General features: G+C 45.2%; 1 protein-coding gene across 1 annotated transcript in view; it reads left to right on the forward strand.

The window, feature by feature from the left end:
- Positions 1 to 21,770, forward strand: part of LOC138566162 (amine sulfotransferase-like) — a 624,857-nt gene that overhangs the window by 152,986 nt on the left and 450,101 nt on the right. Inside the window, exon 2 of the mRNA XM_069643192.1 lies at positions 5,560 to 5,610. Coding sequence (XP_069499293.1) covers positions 5,586 to 5,610 — 25 coding nt within the window. The 5' untranslated portion in view covers positions 5,560 to 5,585. The remainder of the gene's footprint in view (positions 1 to 5,559; positions 5,611 to 21,770) is intronic.

The following is a 21,770-nucleotide window of genomic DNA, read 5'->3' on the forward strand; positions in this document are numbered from 1 at the left end:
GTGAGCTTCTTGGGGAAGGTGAGAAAGGGAGAATACCTCTGAGGAGGTGCTGCTGGAAAGGTCCTTGATGTGTGTCGAGAAGGAGAGACTGGAGTCGAAGATGACCCTAAGGTTTTTTGCCTCATAAGAGGGTAGTGATATTGATATTTTATTTCTATCGCGCTCGTAGTCAAGTGTATCAGAGCGCGACAAGGCAAGGGAGTGGAACAGGGGAGAACAAAACATCGATCTTACTAGGCCCAGTGACATTGAGAATGCGCAAGTGCATGGGAGAGGGGGAGCGGAAAAGTGCATGGAAGTGTAATGCTCACCTGATATCCACGGAGACGCCACTCAGCCGGTCCGGACTTCCGACCACTTGGAACCCTTCCCTGGACTTGCTCAACCAAGCACTGGGCCTGAAACACAGTATTATCAGAGGTCTGTTCCCTATTGGTCTTGCTTGTCTGGCCCCCCTTTTCTTCCCTGGGTCCCAACCTTCCCCCGGACATCTCCTCACCTTGTTTTTTGATGTGGGGCGCTCTCCGTCCTGCCTTCGATGCAGGGGTGCATTGGGTGATGCGGGCTGGAAGGTTCCTAGTTGCTTCACTGACACAGGCCCGGTAGAAGGGGCTTGCTGCGGCTTCAGCCCGACTGGTAATTGGAATGAGTCTTACAAAAGTTCTGATGGTTCTAGTTCCTTTAATACTGTGTCTTTCTTTCCTTAGGTGATGAAGGTCTTGAGGATGGTGATGCGCTGCTGAAGTAAGTAGGAATGCGGAGCGTGATGCTTATTGGCTTCCTTAGCACTATCCAATGTTCGTCTTTTCCGTGTCCTTTTAGGAGCCGCAGTAACCCAGCATGGAGGTGAGCTGAGAAGATGAGCTGCGGTGAGAAAGCGCAATGTGCGGCGCCTCTTAACTATTTTGCGCTAACCTGATGTGTCTTTTCCCCTTTTTCAGATCGGCGGGATGCTCCGGATCAGAAGTTGTCCGATCGACGAGAGTTCAGGTAAGGATTAAACTCTATTTGGAAATTCGAGAGAGCTAAGTATTGCAGAATGCTTACTAACGTCTTTTCTTCTATTCTTCTCCCCTTTGGTAGTTCGCGGCGTGCCGAGATGGAGATGACTCTGCCGTAGGAATCCGCAAGACTGGGAAGAGCTGGACAGAAGCTGGATGCTCTTCGAGGTGAGTATTGGCAACAAAGTTCTTATTCTTGCAGGTGTGCTGGCGCTGAAGAAAGAAGTGGGCCTCTTCAGGAGATCCGAGCACGGTGAGTGTCACGCTGCAGGTGCAGAGAAACGCAAAGCATGTTTCTCAGGCCGGGTGTGGTTTAAATAGTCTGCAGGCATCCCAGGTATCCCTGGGCTGAGCCACACCTGAAAGACTAGACCGCTCATCCAGTTCAAGGAACTGAATTACATGGGGGCGTCCATTGCCCCATAATACATTGCAAGTCCAATACTAAGTGGATTTTAGGACTGTGTGTGAGCTTGGTGCCAAAGGCGCCAAGTCTGAGTCCAAGTAGGTGTCTGGGGAGATGGAGAGGCCCTTAGGGGCCGACTAGGTGGCCGTGATCTGGCTCCAGCCTGGTATGCCAGGGGGCTGGGGGCAGGAATCGTGACAGGAAGGGGGTAGAAGTGGAAATTGTGGAGCAAAGGAGAAACAGAAAAATAATAATAAATAAATAATAAAGGCAACAAACAGTGGTAGTGCAGCCAGCAAGTGGCAAGTGCTGGGTTTAAGGCAGCAGACAGGGTAGGTCTGATAACTACAGGAAGAAAAAGGGGGGGCTGTAAGGGTACAGATACAGACCCCAGTGCAAGGGGTGGCCCGGAGGCAGTGCGGGAGGGTGGCAGGGTGAGCATGTACCTGGGCCCGGAGGATAGAGGTTGGCCAGGTGCATGCTGCCAAGAGAGAAGAGATCAGCAGGGAGAGGGGGAGTGAAGGAAGAAGCAAAGAGGACGGTCTTAAGGTGCTTCCAGAACCGGAGATGGTTCTCCTCAAGTTTTAGAGTGCCAGGGAGGCTGTTCCAGAGGGAGGCCTCATCCGAAGACAGAGATCTGCCCCGAGCTCGTTTCTTTGAAAAACGACTGACCTTGAGGGAGTCAGAGGTAGTGGAGCGAAAAGCTTGAGAGGGGAGGTATTTGAGGAGCGATAGCGGAAGGTATTTTGGACCCAGGCCCCACAAAGCCTTGTGGACAATGCAGAGGGTCAGGCATTTAATCCTTGCATCCACTGGGAGCCAATGGAGAGATTTCAGAGCTGGAGAGATACGATCCCAGGGCTTGAGGCCACGGACAAGTCTCACAGTCCTGTTCTGGATTAGTTGCAGAGGGTGGAAAGTAGAGGCAGGTAGATTTAGATAGAGGCTGTTACAATAGTCCAACCTATAGAGAACCAGAGATTGAGAGACCATGAGCTTCTGGGGGAAGGAGAGGAAAGGAGTACCTCTGATTAGGTGCAGTAGGAAGTTTGACTTTTTAGAGACATCAGAGATGTGGGCGGAGAAGGCAAGTGTGGAGTCGAAGATGAGGGTGAGGGCAGATGGCCCAGGGAGGCCGGCCAGAGTGAGAGGGGGAAATCGGGAGCAGGGGTCCCAATGAGAAGGATCTCAGTTTTACTGGCATTAAGACAGAGATCATTAGAGGCGCATCATGCCTGAATAGCGGATAGACCGTCAGGGATGAGCAAGGGGGGAAGAAGAGGTCGAGGGTAGCCTCAAAGAGAGCTGTGTGCCATTTGCATAACACTGAAAGGTAGATGAAAAGGTGGAGATCAGGAGAGTCAAAGAGGTCAGGTGGACATTGAAAAGCCAGGGGGAGTGGATAGAGCCCTGGGGAACACCACATGTGGAGAGAGAGATTGTGGAGAGGATGGACAAAAGTGGAACTTGGGAAGGTCAGTCCAAGAGGAAAAAGGACAGCCACACCAGAGCATGATCCATGATGTCCAGGGCATCGCGCAGACAAGTGATCAGGATGTTGTGGTTCACCATGTCAAAAGCAAAGGATAGGTCGAGGAGAATGAGGACAGAGGGAGTGCTAGAGTCAAGGTTAGAAAGGAGATCTTCACGGGTGTTCACAAGAGCAGTTTCCGTACCTCTGGCTGCTCTTAAACCAGACTGATGGTCATGGAGACAACCAACAGCTTCAGTGTGGAGGGTTAGCTGGGAGATAGCCAACTTCTCCAGGAGTTTGCCCAGGAAAGGAGTGATAGAGATCTGGAGATAGTTTGCCAGAATGGAGGGCTCAGCAGAAGTTTTCTTTTGAAGGGGGTGCAAAAGGGAGTGCTTGAGAGGAGAGGGGAAAACTCCAGTGGTGAAAGAGTGATTGCAGAATCGGCCAAGGCTGGATTGAGAGAATCAATGTTGTCCTTAATGGTTCTGGATGGGTACGGGGTCATCTGTTTGGATGAGAGTTTCATAGACCGGATTTGTGACAGGAGAGAGGGAGGAGTGAAGGAAAGGAGGTGGGGCTGCCAAGGAGGCCCTGAGAGGTATCAGGTAATGATGTCCCCATACATAATGTTGCCGGGAAAGCCATTGGCAACATTACATGTGGTGACATTATGTATGGGGACGGGTTGTGGGGATGTCCCCTGACCCCTTGTAAAAAAAAAAGAATTGTTGTGGTTGCGCATGTTCAATGCAATAATGTCTCTGCAAAAAACGGTGACATTTTTGTCTGGAGACATTTGTGCGGTTACATTATCACATGGAACCGCCTGAGAGAGGTAGAGGGAGAGAAGGGAGAAGAGGAGGAGAGTGCGGCAAGATGCCCTGGGGTTTAGTGATGAAATGAGAGGTAAGTGCCTTGCAGAGGGCCTGGGTAGGTGTAGAAGAGGTGGATACTGCAATAGGATTGTCCAGTTCCTTGCAGATTTTGAATAATTTGCCCGTGTTGTTAGAGGCCACAGAGTTGCAGGCTTGAATATGAACACTCTTTTTAGAGAAGGTGGCGAGTCTGTATTGACTTTGGATTAGGCGTCAGGCCAGTCTGTCAGAGGGTGATTGCCATTCAGCTGCTCTGCAGTTGCATTTCAGACCGGCCAGATTAGAGTCATACCAAGAGTTGTACTTTTTGGCAGGCTTCATGTGGATCCTCATGACAAGGGCAAGGATTTCCATAGTGTTAAAGATAGAGAGGTGAAGGTTGCAAAGGCCTGTGTCAGGATGGGATCAGCCACATGAGTAGCTGGTGGCAAAGGTAGCACTGACACTTGCTTCATAGGTCGAATGACCGCAAATGAAGGTGGCAGTGCTGGGTGGAGCTTTGCCAAGGGGAAAGGAAGTGGGGAGTCCCGGGAGGATAGCTCAGCGGCACCATGTTTGCCTTGGAAGCAAGACGACATGAAGCAACACAGGTTCGATCCCTGGTCCGTGCTTAGAAACCTCTGGATGTTTAAGCGTGTTATAAATACGTAACTAAGACTAAAAAAAAAACAATTACGCAACTTAAAAAAAACAATTCCTGTAACAGCGCCTCGATGTCCGCAGGCTGTGTGAGCGCTTTAAAAATGCAAATAAATATAAATAAATATAAAATGAAGCTTTAAGTGAGGACAAAGAAGAGAGAGGTCAGTACAGGAGAGAGGAGTTGTGAGGATTGTAGAGGGGGATCTCTGTAGAGATGGGAGCATCCAAGGTGTGCCCGGCAGAGTGAGTCGGACCAGAGGGTAGAATGGAAAGGGACAGAGATTTGCAAAGTTTATGGAAGAGCCGAGAGGAGGGGCGTGGGGATACCAGGTAGATGTTGAGATCCCCAAGGAAGTGAAGCTGGGAGGTAGAGGAAAGGAGAGAGGAAGTGAGGTCAGCCTATTCAGAAAAGAAGAGGGTGGCCTGGTCAGATGGACTGTAGAAGGTAACCGAGCTCAGAGAGAAGCTAGGAGAGATGGAGAGCCTGCAGACCAGGCATTCAAAGGAGGAAAAGGTCTGAGTGGGGATGATGGAGGCAGGAATCACTCAGGGAAGATCAGGGCCACTCCGCCTCCGGGCCTGCTGGGCTTGGAGAGGATCTTGTAGCCTTCAGGGAGGAGTGTGTCAAAACTCATTACAAAGCTACCTGTCTCAGGGAGAGGGAGAACATCCAGGTCCAGGACTTCGAGGAGGTGGCAGATGTCAGAGGAGTGTTTGACAGCAGTGCGAGAGTTGAGAGTAGCGATGTGGAGCAGGTTGCCACTTTTAAAAGACTTCTGTGGATGGGTTCAGGGAGGAGAGGTCCCCGACGGAAGTGACAGAGGAGCCTGAGAGGTAAAGGGTGGAGGAGGTGGCAGTGGAGCCCGAGAGGAGGTATATGACAGAGGTTCCAGAGAGTTAGAGGCTGAGGGTAGCAAGGGAGCCAGGAAAGAGTCAGCTGGCAAGAGAACCAGATAGGTTGGGGACAGAGGTGGCAAGGGAGCTAGAGAGGTGGTAGATGACATCTGTCTTGTAATGGCGTCGGAGGACTGGATATTTCACAGGCTACTAAAAAAGCTATGTGTTACATGTTTATTACCTGATGTATTCAACTAGTAGTTAGGTGTAATACTGTTTTATTGATATTGAAAAATCATTTGATGTTATTATTATTTTAAACAGGTGAATATCTTTTTACATCATAAAAAATGGCCACGGCTGGCAAGATTTCAGGTGAGTAATTGTGTCTGTGTTTTGAGAATAGATAATATTGGGGATAGGAAAATAGAATAGGGGCATTTACCAACAATCTCCTGTAATGCTTTGCAATTCATCTGTCCATTGAAATATAACAGTTTGGAAATAGACTGGCATGAAACAGATCATATGGATGTGTTTAAATTAATGCAATTTGCAATTGAATGTTATTTCACTGACCTTCTCTCAATATGATCTAACTTTTTTCTCTTTTCATATTTGTTTAGCACACATCTTGGAAAATGAAACATATAGATACACAAAACTGAAAAAAGCATATATATTCTCATCTTGACAAAACATAATGAACGTGTTATGTAGACATTTCATATCGTGCACTTGTACAGAGGTTTCATAACAAACTTCAGTAAAATAGAAACACTCTATTAGAAATATAAGCATTCAATTGCATTAAACAGATATGTTAAAATCATACTATTGCTACTGCACAAAAAAGTACCACAGAAGACAGCACATACAATAGAAATCAATCAATTAAGTGTTCAAAAATCATAAACAAATCGAGTATTAAAAACCCTTTGCAGAACCTCCCTTTGATTTGTGATTTTACACACAATTGACTGTTCACATTTCTGTGTTGGTCCCTGGCGAAGGTAAGGGACTGGTATAACGTTTATCGTGAGCAACAATAAACACAAGATTAATAAGGCGCTGTATCTTACTGACAATTTCACATTATATGTGATATTTTTTAAATGACAAAATAGGTCATTGTTATGTTCATCCCTGAACTTTTTTCAGCTGAAACTGTACATTGCACCTTCATCAATAAATGCGATAATGTCTCTTTTCGGGTGAGGGGACACTTTCAGATGTTCTCAAGAAAGCTTGGGTCACACACCTACTCAAAAAGTCCACTGTGGGCCCGGAGGAATGTGTTAGCTAATGCCCCATAACTAACACTCTATTCTAATTGAAAGGGCATGATAAAGCTTCCTTCATCGAGTTACAAACCCACCTGGGAAAACATTGCCTAGTAGGAGACAGACAATCAACGTTCCGGGCCGTAAAGAGATGGCATTAGCTCTCTTTAATGTTACAGGTTCTCTATCATGAATCATAAATCAAGGACGACCTGACCTTTTGATGTTGTTAGATTTATCAGTGGCCTACGTTAGGTCACTCCATCCTACTTTGCTGCATTCTGGAGATAGAAGTGGCCTAAGATAAAGCCACATTGTGGCACCACACTTTTCTTAAAAATATTTCATCTGGAATCAAAATGGGTGACTTTGTCTCCAGCATAGATAACATTAGATGTTGAGTCCCTCATAGAGCTTGCTTCTCCCCTACTGTGTTCAATATATACATACAAGCATCACATGGTCTTCTACTAAATCTAGGAGTAGAATTTGGGAAGTATGTAGATGATATGCAGATCATGTTTAACCCTAATGGAAACAACATATCTAACCAGCAGAAAGTCCAGTAAGTCTTCCAAGATATAGTGCTCTGGATGCCTGAGAACTGGCTTAGTTTAAATAAGAGAGAAAACAGAGGTTTCACTGGTTAGTTCATTATCTTCTATTTAGATATTATTCGAGGAATACTCATGAAGCCTCTAGTGTCAGTTAAAACATTAGGTGATATTCTTGACTATTCTTTATCCAAGAACCCTCAAATTAAGACTTTATTTTTTTATTTTGTATATGTTTTAGTTGTGATTACAACTTTTCAAATATAGACATTTCTTTATAAAAAGTGTATTTTGTTTACAACTATTTCTTTGTGTTTGACCATAAAAACCATTGAAGTACATCATTAGGTTAATAAAGACAGGATTATTATCATGGTTTATCATACAACAATGTTTAAACCATACTTTAAATTACAGGACAGATTTAAACCTATAAAAAAGTAACTTTATAAACTTGTGCTCTTCAGTATTTAGTTTGTTAGATCTCACTGCAAACCCTATCACCTTCTTTCTGCCCACTGGTTGTTCCTATTCAAGTTTTTATTTTAGCAAATATTTGATTGAAGCATTATTAAAGGATATCTGCCAAGCGATTAATATTGTAGACCACATCAAGCCTGGTGTTAGAATTCGATATTTGCTAAAAAACTTAAAGAAAGACTCATGCCTTAAGCTCGTTAAAGCCTTACAATGAACTATTAAATGCTCCAAAGTTTTGACATGATCATCAATTTTACAGAATCTGCATGTTTTGATTAAGGATATCTCCTTGCATCTAATAACAGTTACCTCTCTCGTTGGCCACAAATTAAAGCGTGGTCTCATTACATTAGAATGATAGCTCGCATCCGGAAACTTCTGCAAATATTTTGCAATGTCATTGATCTTTTTTGGGATGAATATACTGGTTTTGCAGATTTTGTATAGCTCGCACTGTATTCTAGCGCTAGCCCAATCGTAGAACCAATACTTTTGTTTAGCACGATTAGGATTCATCCTCAGTAGAAACTCGTCTATATCAGCTTTAGCCATTATTTCCCTGCAACGATATTTCCACACGTTTATCATATCTTTCCCTCGTTCACAAAAGCCGGCGATATGAGGAAAACTGCAGTAGATTTATAGGAATGCGCGACTTTATGCTCCATCAACTGTTACTGAATGATCCTTAGGCAAGTGAGACTTTTCATTTCAGACACCCATTGCACCCCAGCCACAAGAGCCATAGAGGGTGCAAAGCTTGACTGCTTAAAGTCTTTTATTAAAGAACGAACCACAGACATCTCTATCCACTGCTTACCACTGATGCAAATACTGCTGACTGCACAGTCTCTGATGTTCCTAAATGTGCACATTACACCTTCTTTGAGACTACTAAATGGGCTCCCAATAAGAGTAAGGATTAGATTCAATCTTCTTACGACTGCGCACAAAGATCTATGTGAAAGTGCACCAGCATATATTAAACTATGCCTCAAGGGTACATTTCCTCTTGTCCTCAAAGAGCGTGCATCAAGTGCACTGTGAATACTGATTGGGTAAACTGCATGAGAGTGTTGGGTAGGTCTTGGTCCATTGTGGCCTCAATATACCTTTCGATTTGCAGTGCATCAGCGATCTATACAAATCCAGGAAGCATATTAAGACATATTTGTTTTGAGTGCTACCCAATCGCTTTAGCCTGCTTGCTTTGCTGCTAATTCCTCTGGTATCTGCCTCTCATTTCTCTGTAATGATAACTGCTGATTTTCACCCCACCTGGGAATTATGTCATGTATACTCACGCATGGAGGGTTGCAGTGCCAAAACCTCCACACTCTTCGGACTGTGGTTGTGAGTACATTACAACACAGTGGAAGAGAGTGGAGTCACACGTATAACTTCAGCATTAAGACCTACGCTTAAATACCCCTACAATGTTTTTGGGAATCCAATGTATATAAATGGGGGCTAAGAAATTAACAATATGAAATTTGGAGCTTTACTTGTCTGGAAGGTACGACGTTGCTACATCGACAGTTCAGTTTTCGATTATTTTTTTGCCAACAGTTGTTTGCCAAAAAAACAATTTGAAAAATATGGGGCGGGTTAAGGGGATATATAGGGTAGAGGGGTTTGGGGAATAGGAAGTATATAATAGGGGATGGGAACGTGCGGGGGAACACCCCCAAAAATAAAAAATGAACCGTGTTGTTGTTCCAATCAGGCTCCAAACATTTTCCAGGGTGTTTCTTCCAATTGGCTATACCGCCTTTGTGTCCCTATAACATAATATAAACCATTGTTAATTTGACAGTCTCTCTGCACTTTTTTGATCGAATTACCTGGAGCCCCACTCTTTTGTTGAGCCACAAGTAACCCGATACTTGTCATTCGTCAACGTTCTCACTATCATATAGCATCAAAACTATGTGGTAAGATCTAGACACTACATGAAATAGTTGCCGCATTCTCGCATCTCTTAGCATAGTCCTACAATCTATAAGGTGCATCATTGATGTTCAAGTTCTGATTCACAATACTGATTCGCAACAATAGCACCCCGCTTCTATGCCTTTTTAGTCTTATTGTTTCTAACCTCTCTCCTTCATTGGGCCATAAATTTCACGATACTTGTCGTTCATCATCGTTTTAACTATCACATAGCATCAAGCTGTGTACTCAGATTCGAAAAATATGTGTGTTCGTTGCCACGTTCCCCCGTCTTTTAAACATAAACTTACTGGCTGTAAGGTGCATCACTGCTGGTCATATTTGAAGAACTATCACAGCAAACATCAATTGCTCCCCGCTTCTGTGGTGGACCTGTAGTTACCCGGTATACGGTTACTGAGATGCATGCTTACTTAATAGAACACTCATTTCCGTGTTTCACCTCGTCAGGTTCTAAGTCCCTCCTCAATGGTCAACAGTCGCACAGGAGTTGCGTAGAGCGCTGCATCGTGTATCCTGTTTATATATTAGAGCATGGTCATAAAAAACAGACTTTATAATTGATCTCATCGCGTCTCATTGAGTCTCGTCTCATTGTGTATCATGTTTATGTGGTAGAACATGATCATATAAAACGGACTTGTATAATTGGAATAATACACAACCATTTTATTTGATACATGAAGCCAGTAGTCTGATTAGAGGGTCAAATTACTCTAGATAGTTCTTTCTTTATCATTTGCCTCTATCCTTATTCACTATAGGGTATCATACTGGCATTTACAAATATTATCCTGTCCAGGTCTCCACACTGATCGTTATGTGTATGCATCCAGTGCATGCGTTGAATGGAAAGATCACTATTTCTCCCATATGATCGGACCTCATGAGGTTGGTATTAAGTATCCTAAATAATCTCAACACCAATGTGCTCTACCATCTACATACACAGGGTCTTGTGAATTCAACAAAGATACCTGTAGCTTTCTCTCCTTGGCATGTACATTCATGCACTTAGATTAGACATTGATCACATAATATCCCATTAGGTGTACCTAGTAGGTGTACAAGTTAGAAGACATCTGTGATTAACTATGTTGTACTGGCTCCACATATTAAAATGTTGGAATGTTGAATTAATTCGACTCTCCCCTCCGGAGAGTTCTTGCTGTGTCTGGATCAATGTGTTATCAACGCATTCCACTCCACTGACACATAGAGTCCATGTTTTACTGTGTCCAATGTATAGATCAAGCTTTGTTCTATTCTATGTACCAGCTTTGTTCTATTCTATCTAGGGCCTTCGCCATGTCACCTCCTCTCTTCTGTGGTCTAACACTTTGTAGGACAAACCATTTAAGATCTGTATCTTTATGTTTGTATTGACTAAAGTGATCTACAAGAGGTTTATCTGCCACTTTATTCCGACTACAACTCCGGTGTTCTCCTATTCGTTGCCTCACCTCTCTAGTGGTCTTACCTACATACAGAAACTCACAGGGACAAATAATCATATAGATCACGTTCTTGAATCTACAATTTGTGTGATTCCTTAGTTGCCATCTCACCGTACCATGATTAAACTCCAAACGTGTCTCCGTTAGAGGACAGACTACACAGTTACCACACTTATGTTGTCCCACTACTGGTGGTAGGCCCCATTGATTTAGTACTGTTTGCTCTTGGTTCTTTTCTGCATATGTATGTACTAGTTTTTGCTTTAGATTTTGATTCTTCTTAAAAGCAAACATTGGTTTCTGATATAGACTTCCTGGTTGCTTTATTAGATCCCAATTACGATTCACAATCTTCTTGATCTCATTCCTCACCGGGTTAAATGTTGTTAGCAGACCAATCTATCCTGCCTTTGTTTTTCTCGAGGCTCCAAACAAGTGTCCCTTTTAGTATGTGAGGCTCTCTTAAGATTATCCTTGACCTGTTTCTTTGGTTTCCCTCTTTCTAGCAATCTCCCTTTTAGATCTTCTGTGTGTTTTGTTAATTCCTCTTTAGCAGTACAGTTTCTATGGATTTGCAGAAACTGACCATAGGGTAAGTTCTGACGTAACCCCATAGGATGAAAACTTGAGAAATGAAGTAATGTGTTTTTGTCAGTTGGTTTGCGATAAAGTTTTGTAACCAGCTTGTCACCTGATTTTTGAATAAGTAGATCCAGAAAACTGACTTGTGTCCTGTGCCATTCCATCGTGAATCTTATATGCCTGTCACAGGTATTAAGCCACTGATGGAATCGTATCAATGAATCACTGGTACCCCGCCACACAATGAACCAATCATCTATGTATCTTTACCAGGCCAAATTCTCCTAGCAGAGTAATCTAATTAGTTGGCTACTGTGCTTGGTTACCCTGTGTGTGTGTTTGTGTGCTGGTCAGGAATTACCATATAGGGTAATTACTGAGGTAGGTTCAGTTACTCTTAACGGTGTGCCTTTGTGTGCCTGGTTGTGGGGTCAATGGGATTCATCTGTAACCCACATCCCCTGGGTTTTCCCTCAAAGGCCTGTTTGTGGCAATCCTCACTGCTTGAGTGGCTGTCAAACATGAGTGCCCGATTGGAGTTTGAGGGTCACCCTCTACACTTGATTGAAGTATACAAGCTGCCACTTTATACCCGTATCTTGCCAAACGCGGGTTCTTGATTCCTTCACTTCAGGATGACAGCATCCGATGCGAACTATGAGCGAAGCACTGCAACAGAATAAAGATCCAGAATAACTTATAAGAAAGTCTTAATTCTATTAAAGACACAGAGGCGAGCATTATGCTCACTTTCTTTTATTAACTCAAAAGAGAAAAGCTCAGCCATCAAGTATGTTATGTGCCTAAGTGGTAACATAGCATGGATATTAACAAGGCTGCCTAAAATAATCAATAACAAGTATTAAACATGTGTGGAAAGGAACCTCTAGTCCATAATGAAAGTCACTTGAGGAGAAAAAAACTCCATTTCCCAGGAGGCTTTGGTGCAAGTCCATAACAGGTCACTGGACATGTGACAACTGTCCTCCAATAGGTATGCAACTGTCCCTCCAAATAGGAACCAACTGTATGTAACTTCCTCTTTCGAGGCTGCAAACTTTGGCAATCCAGAAGAAATAGGCATGGCTGAAGGCGTAAGGTAGAGGACATCCTGCGGGAAAAAGGCCGGAGCAGATCAGGAGGCCTTGTCCGCAGTCCCTGTTGAAGGAAGAGAGAAACAATCAGGGTTAGATGATGTATATGATAGCCCTATTCCCCTCAAGAGGGTGGGAGAAAAATCAGTACGTTATTATGCAAACTTACGTAGCATGTAACTAATTCACCCATATGCAAATGATATTTGAACAGCTGTACACTAGCTTCTATGCGCCAATTATTTTTCTAGACAGGTGGGATAATGCTCGCCTCTGTGTCTTTAATAGAATTAGGACTTTCTTATAAGTTATTCTGGAAAATCTTTATTCTAGGTCAAGACCGAAGGCTTGCCTCTTGCTTGTTTAAAGCTTACTCACCACTATGGATGCTGGTTTATCTGTCGCCTTCAGGTATAATTGTTTGAAAATTGATTCACCTGCCCAGTCGGCCATCCTCATGATGTCCTCTAGACGGACCCCAACTTGAAAAGCTTTGGAGGCCATGGCCCCTCTCACGGAGTGAGCGCCAAAGTGATTAGTATGCTTGAGCAAGAGTCCAGCGCACCCATCGTGCCAATGTCGGGACAGAGACTGCCCTGTGGGGTTTTCGCAGTGCCATCAATAGTTGCCCCTTAGGTGAGATGCTAAGGGGCACAGTCACTTCTTCGTAGACCTTGAAGCACTTGACCAGATATAGCTTTGGCTGTTCTCTAAAGGCAGGATATGATATGACTCTTGAATTGCATTTGGTCCTTCTGGAAATGTGGAAGACAATTCCATCTGGGGAAAAGGTCCTGCCTGCTAGGTCAAGAGCTCTGACATCGGAGACTCTTCTGCAGGAGATCAGGCATAGCAACATAGTAAGCTTACCTGACAGGGCAGTGTGAGATAGCCAAGAAAGAAAAAGGTTGAGCACCTTGTTAACCTACCATAGTCTGTCATATCGGGACGGAGATGGGACCGTGAGGCGGATACCCTTTAGTAGCCTGCATACTAGGTGATGTTCTCCTGCCGGGACCCCCTGCACAAGATTGTGGCCGGCTGAAATTGCAGAGCGGTAACCATTGGCCATCATGTAAGTGAGGCCATGCTCTACTAGCGAGGCCAGAAAATTCAGAATTTCCTCTATAGGTGCTGAAACTGGATGGAGCAGTCAGTCAAGACACCAACATGTCCAGGCGGTCCAAGAGTTGGAGTATCTCTTGAAGGTAGCGGGGGCCTGCTCTCCTCAATGAGACTGATGGCTTTGTGTGAGATGCCTGTGACCCTCCATCTTGCCCTGAAATCCTCCAGGCTGCTAGGGTCAGCGACCCTCTGGGGAGAAGGTGGTGGTGTTGCCCCGTCTGACCCATTGGAAGATCTGGAGATCAGGGTAGAAGGATTGGAAAATCCGAGGAAAGTTCCGGAAGAACTGAATACCTGGTCTGAAATGTCCAGACCGGAGCAATGAGGACAAGCTCTGCTTGTTCCTGACGGGCTTTCGCCAGGGTCCTCGCTATCATGGTAAAGGGGGGAAAGGCTAAAGAATTCCCCCGGTCCACTGTTGCAGAAATGCATCTGTTGCAGCAGCAGCTGGGTGTTGAGGCAGGAGGCAAAAAGATCCCTGGACATGGGGCCCCATACCCGCTGGAGGCAAAGGAAGAACTCTCTGAGCCTCCAATCGCTGTAGTCGGTGGAATGGTGGGAGTGCCAATCTGCCACCACATTCTTGAGCCCTGGAAGATACTCCGCCGTGACGGAGATTTGGTGTTCCAGAGAGAAATGCCAAAAATCCTTGGCTAGTTCCGCTAGAGGACTCGATCTGGTGCCAGCCAGATGACTGATGTACCTTACTGCTGAAATGTTGTCCATTCTCATTAAAATACAACAACTCGCTCTGCCTCTGGCAAATGACCGCACTGCGATAGAGCTTGCGAGTAGCTCCAAACAGTTTATGTGCATTTCCGGTTCCTGAGGGGACCAAGTTTCCCCTGTGGCTACTGCTCCGCATCTTGCTCCCCAGCCTGAGCGGCTGGCATCCGACTTTATCACTATGTCCGGGGTGGACCCGAAGATAGCTCTGCCGTTCCAGGCCTCCATATGCATGAGCTACCAGGGGAGTTCTGTCCATGCTTGAGGCAAGAGTGTCAGACGTTGTGACAAGGAAAGGCTGCACCGCAGATGCTGACCTTTGAGTCTCTGCAATACCCAATAGTGGAGCGGGTGGGAAATATTGCTCCTATGGAAGAGGATAATAGACCTATAACTCTCGCTAATTCCCTGAGGGAGATGACATCCCTCATAAGAAGCCCGCGAATCTCCCAGCGGGTGGAGTGAATCTTGGAAGTAGGGAGACGGAGTTGCGAGCACTTGATATCCACGATGAATCCTAGGAACTCTAGGTTCCTGGAGGGGCAGAGAACCGTTTTCTTCCAGTTTATGAGGAACCAGATTCTGTGTAATAGATCTGTGGCGAGCCTGGCTTGGTACTCTACCAGAGTTTGGGATTGAGCCATTAATATGATTTCGTCTAAGTATATTATGAGTCTGACTCCTCTCTCTCTGAGATAAGCCATGACGGGCCTTGGTAAATGCACAAAGGGCCGAAGAGAGTCCAAAGGGCAAGGTCGTACACTCCCAGTCCTGATTGCACCAGGAGAACCTCAGGTAGCTGTGTGCCTGATAAATGGGCACTGCCAGGTAAGCGTCCTTGAGGTCCAAGCGAATGAGCCAGTCTCCTGGTCTTAAGATGTCTCTGAGCATGTGTATGTCCTCCATCTTGAAATGATGGTAGACTATGAAGTCGTTTAGAGCACAGAGATTTATTACTGGACGTAACTTTTGTTTCCTGCAAACCAAAAAAATAGGGATGACAAAGCTGCCTTGATTTGAACAAGGGCGTATTGCCTGCTTTTGGTGTAGATTGTGTAAATCGCTGTCTAGCGCTGCTGTGTCTGCCTCGGACATTACTATCTGTGCGGGGTGGTTCGCTTGGTAGAGTTGGGCAAAATCTTCGAGCTGCGTCCCTGACCAGGCATCTCCTGATATGGAGTCCCAGGCTTGTGCAAAGAGAGCTTTCCTCCCTCCTATCGGTGCCTGTGGCATTGGTGCTGGTATAGTTACACTGACCTGTTGATTGTTGAGCTGGATATCTTGCCGCTCTGCTCCAGCCTCAGCCTCTTACTCCTCCTGTGAGTCTGAGCAGTCTTGACAGAAATTATGTTGGTCCCTTGAGTGCTGAGGTCTTCTCTCAAATGAATATCGGCCGGAGGAACGACCTCTACCTCGTCCGACCAGGGAAAAAATCTTGGAGGCGAAGACTCTTTTAATAGATGCCTGAACCTTGTCTAAGGCAGTGAAGGTGCCCACGACCTTGGACATCTCTTTTTTACGAAGGGATATTCAAATAGCAGACCCTGAGCTGCTCCTCCAGATTCGGTATCTGCCAATTCTCCTAGTTTGGGGTCAATCTTTAAGAGAATGCCTTTCCTGTGTTCAGTTGAGTTTGCACAATTGGCATTTGCGAGCAGGCATATAGCTCTCTGGGACCAACCTGATAGGATAATTGGTTCAATTGGCTTGTCATCAATGGCTCCTTCGTCCAGGTCCATTATTTTTGTCAGTGGACCCGTAATATCTAAGATCTTGTCTTGACAGGACCTCCAGGCCTGCTCAATACCTTTCTTGTGGTCCCTGATCATCTTAGTATCAAGTTCTGGTGTCAAAGCTATCTTCCCTGGAATCTCTGGGCGAGGACATTCTGATTTAAGTTTGGCCTTGATCTTTCTTTTAGGGGCCGATGTAGTCTGGCCTACATGTATTCAGTGGTCCTGAATGACGGTTCCCAGTCTGAGGATCTGGGGTGAATCAAATCCTCCGGTGTAAACATCCCCTCAATGGCAGATTGCTCTCCGCTTGGGAATGGGGGCTGCCACTTTCCCAAGGTAGAGGGTCTTGACCCTGTAGTTTGATCATCCTCGTTCGAGGAGATGGGTGTATGATCATCATTATTATACTCCCCCTGTTCATACTCATCATCAATGCCCTGTTGGAACTCTTCTGGGCTCGAGGGTCTGGCACCCCTGTTCTCTCCCTCGGGGTGAGAGGGTCTATCGCTGGAAGGGCTGTCCTTCCTAGTCAGAAAGGCTTTTTTTTTGTGGAAATTTGAGTTTATTGAAATTTTCAAAATCATATAAAGGTACATTACAAAACATTGCTCGAGGAACGGACAAATCCAGTGGAACATATCTGTGTGCAACATGTACGTCCCATAGAAAAAGCAAAGAGGAAAAGGCCTATACTTTATTCAAAAAATAACTTTTCCTTTTTCACCCCCCATCCCCCGCCCACCCAAAACAGTCTATCCCTGCCTTCCAAAAATCGTTAGCATATATATTTTAGAGATAGAGAGTGGAGACTTGTTCGGTGCTCATTATAACATATCTGGTATTTACACTGCCATGGGTTGCTTAAGCATGAAGTCCTCTGGTTCTTATTGTATGTCTTTTCCAGCAAAACAGGGTAGGGTATCCTCCCCAGGAGGGGAGGTGCGATTTTCCGATTAGAGTATGCAATTTACTGATTAGTTCCCGGCATGTGCTTACTTTCAAAGTCTCCCCATATTATGTCACATTGGGTCGATTTTCCGTGTAGGGTTGCAGTGATCTTTTCCATGACACATATATTCGATGTGACATTAATCCATTCGCCCTTGCTCAGGGTTGTTTTGGCCACTAATAATAGGTGGGCTGCTAGTCCCTTGATTTTCTCTCTTTCCTCATCGAATTGCTCAACTCCAAAGAGAACTAAAAAGGGATCTGCAGACCTCGGGTCGAGGTCCTTGATCCACCCCAAGACCTCACTCCAATAGATCTTAATTCTGGGGCAGTCCCACCACATGTGCCAGTAGTCAGCTATTCCCCCACACTTACGCCAACAGAGTGGGCTTAGACACTGAAACATTCTGGAGAGCCTGAGGGGATCATATTGCCACCTATGTAGTATTTTTTTTATATTTTTATTAATTTTTAAATAACACATTTTATTGTATTTTTCGTTACTAAAGAACAGCAACATACAATCTGGAAAGAAAAACAGTCATACGTATAACAAAGGCATTGTGATTTGTACACAAGATTAGTTACAGCTTTCCAGCTCATTACAGGTCAGCAAATGGATCATATCCTTTCTGTATATCTACAACACAACATATTCCCACAAGTCTTTTCTTATCTGCTACCTAGTCTGTTCCAATTTCTGTCATATTTTATGGGCTTTCCCAGGGCAGCCTCTAGCTGTATAGACTCGGTGCTCCATTGCTAAACAGACATCCACGTCTGTTGCCCATTGGTCAGATTGGGGGGTGATCTCCGAGCCCCATAGTTGTGCAATATTCCTCTTGCCCAGCCCCATTGTCGTTGAGAGTAAGAGTTTTTCAAAACGGGTAATTTCCCCCTCCTCCTCGATTCCCAGCAACAACAGCTTTGGTTCGTTAGGGATTGGCTGTCCCATAGCTCTTGTCAGTCTATCACAACATTTTTGTCAGAAATACTGTATGCATGCACATTACCACAGAATGTGATAGATGGTACCCTCTTCCTGTTTGCAGTGTAGGCATTTGGCATCTGCAATCTTGCCCCATCGGTACAATGTCACTCGTGGATAGTATATTCTCTCTAACACTTTCAGTTGTATAAACCTGATTCTAGCCAAAATTGCCGTTTCGCTGGGGTACATTAAGGTCGAAGTCCAGTCCTCAGGCAACAATGGGCCCACATCCTTCTCCCATTTTGCCTTCAGATTACATCGTTCTTTCGTGACGAAGGAAGAAATTGCATTATACATGACAGATGTGGTTTTAATATCCATACTATCTAAAACAATGTTCTTCTATATGGGTGTGCAATCTGGCAGGTCAGTTAGGTCTGGCATGTGTTTCTTAAGTGCGTGGGTGAACTGTGTGTGATGGTATTGTTCAGTTGGTGTGAGACCATAACTTTCCAATACGTCAGAAAAGGGTATAATTTCGCCATTTTTGATCACTTCCTTAATCGTCAATATGCCGGCTGTTTCCCAACTCAGCCATTTGGGTAGTTTGTGAAGCTCGGGGAGGAATGTATTATTCCATAGGGGTTGTACCGGGGTAATTTTATTTTCCCAGCCTATATGTCTATGAGTCTCCACCCAGATCTGGGCCCTGTGGGTTGTTATTGTCGAGGGGGAGCGCGGCCCACTATGTGATACAAGCTTTCGAGCTGGGTTCTGACATGTCTCGCAGCTTTCTCCGCCCGTATGTGCGGTAGTTCTGGATCACCATGCAGTATATCATTTATAGCCGCCATCTGGCTCGCCCAATAGTATGTTTGGATATGTGGGAGCCCAATCCCTCCTTCCCACACAGAGCGTTGGCGGGTGCACATCGCTATGCTTGGGTGCTTGCCCCCCCCATAGTAGCTTCCACAGGGTCTTGTCTATCTTACGAAATTCAGATGTGGGAATGTGTAAAGGAACATTTTGTAGGTCATATAAAAAGCAGAGGAGAGCCAGAATTTTGAGGAGTGCTGCCCTTCCCAGTAGGGTCAGTGGCAGTGTCACCCAGTGGCTCACGCCTAGTGTGAACTGCTGTACAATTGGGTATAGGTTTTTGACCACATAGTCCTCCAGTGAGTTTGAGACCAGGATGCCCAAGTATCATAATTGTTCCATCTCTACTCTATACGGGGAACCCTCAAGAGGTATAGGGGGTCATTACGAGTAGGGCGGTAAGGGATACCGGGCACCGGTAAGGAGACCAGTGCCAGTAATCCCAAACCACCCTATTCTGAGGTCCCTTGGAGGGAACCGTAAAGGACGTGTGGTCTGACCACACGTCCTTTACAGGTCCCGCTAAGGGACCAGGGCGCTAATAACGGGCTTGCAAGTCACGAGCCCATTATTAGCGCACTCCCCATTCCCATTGAGCCCTGTATGGGCTCAAATGGGAATGGGGAATGGCATGTTCATTGGGGACTTACCGGTCCCGCCAGGGTCCGACTACACCGGTAAGTCCCCATTGAACTACACCGGTGCTGGACCCGTCATTGGTGGCAGTCATGGTGCAAATAGCGCCATGACTACCACCAATCTCGGAATGAGGCCCATAGTCTATTCCTTTAATCGGGAACAGTATCAATTTACTCCAGTTTACTTTCAGGCCACTGAACCTGCCATATTTTATCAGTATCTTTGTGACTATAGGCAGGAGACCGCGGGGTTACCCAGATAAATCAGTAAACCATGGGCCAAGCCGTGTCCCAGCAGAATCCTGACCATGTCGATGTATTTCTCAGCATTACTGCTGGGGCCTCCATTATTAGAGCAAATAGCATGGCCGACAGGGGGCATCCCTGTCTGGTTCCCTTTCCCAGCTGGATGTTACGAGAGGGCCAGCCGTTTACTCTTACCTCTGCTATAGGGGCATTATATAGGAGTTGAATCCAGTTTATGAATTTTTCACCAAAGCCTATTTTTCTCATGATTACCCATAATGCCTCCCAATAGACAGATTCAAAGGCTTTCTCAAAATCAATAGCCAACATCGCTAGTGATTCTTGTAGGGCTGGAGCCCTTTTGAGTGCCAAGTGCAGCCTACGGATATTCATCCTTGTGGATCTCCTTGGCATAAAGCCACAATGGTCCGGATGGATCAGGGACGAGATTACCTTCTGGAGCCTGTTGGCGAGTACCTTTGCCAGTATTTTGGTTTCACTATTTATCAGGGAAATGGGCCTATAGGAGTTGCATTCATTCGGTGGTTTACCATCCTTTGGTATTACTATTATGATGGCCTTACGTAAATCCATTGGGAGTATCCCTTCTGTTTTTGAGTCTGTGAACATATTAAGCAGCTGTGGGGCAACACTGTCTCTGTCTAAGCTCTTCCAGATGTCTATTGGGAAGCTATTCGGGCCTGGGGTTTTGCCTGATTGAAGCTGGGAGATGGCTGTCGATATTTCCTCTTCCGTAATGTTTCCTTATAGCATATCTGATTGCTCAGTATCCAATGAGGGGAGAGTAATCCCGTCTAATGCCCTATTGTCTACCGGTGTATCAGGGGTGCTATATAGCTCCTCGTAATAGGATGCAAAGCACTCAGCTATTGCATTGTCAGTTGAGACTATTTCTGCATTTGCCTTTTTGATATTTCTGATTTACTGGTGTCCCTCATCTCGTCTTACCAACCAGGCTAGTAGTGTACCTGCTTTCTCCCCGGTTTCATACAACCATGCTCTCATGGCTCTGTGTGCCTTCTTGGCACAGTCTAATGATACATTATGCAATTTCTTTTGTGCCAGTATCAATGCCCTATTTGCCTAGAGTGTGTTATTGTTAACATGGTGTACTTCCCTACGAGCTACCTCCTGTTCGGCGTCTTCCACTTGTTTCTGGTAGAAAGAAGTAATCTATTCTAGAGAGTGAGGCGTGCAAGCCTGAGTGAAAGGAATACTTGCGTGCATCCATATGTAAGTCCCTGCATACGTCTCTCAGCTCCAGTGCAGAAGCAAAGGTTGCTAGTTTGGTGGTTTGCAGGATTTCTCCCTCTTATGTGCATGCGGTCCAGTGTATTATCCATGACCTCATTGAAATCTCCACCCAATTCCCAAATATCTGCTACATTTGTGGCGAAGTTGGGTGTAATCTCTTCCAGTAGTGTGGATATAAGTGCCGGCGGGGAGTATTCTGCCATTACCACAAGAGTTTGGTCTCAAATTGTAGCATTTCTATGTACGTACCCCCCCCCAGCATCACGGGTCACCTTGGATATTATTAGTGGGAATCTCTTATGATTGGGATCAACACCCCTCTAGCACTCATGGAAAAACCTGCATGCACCGCAATGCAGTAATTGGTCCTTTGGAAGAGCTTGCATATCGTTCCAGCGAGATGTGTTTCTGTCAGGAGCACTATATCAGGTGTATGCCTATTTAAGAATTGCGTCACCAGATGTCTCTTGATGCTAGACCCTAGTCTGTTGACATTCCATGTCAGAAGTTTCAAACGCTTGTTAATTGTCCTAGTTGGCAGTACCAGTGGATATATATCCGTTGTGATCTATTGTTGTGTCCTTTGTGAGATGCCTGCTTCTCGGATAGTATCACATGCGCTGTTGCTATC

Source organism: Ambystoma mexicanum, chromosome 2p (assembly GCF_040938575.1).
Source record: "Ambystoma mexicanum isolate Mex_15411 chromosome 2p, UKY_AmexF1_1, whole genome shotgun sequence".
In the NCBI taxonomy this organism is placed as follows: domain Eukaryota; kingdom Metazoa; phylum Chordata; class Amphibia; order Caudata; family Ambystomatidae; genus Ambystoma; species Ambystoma mexicanum.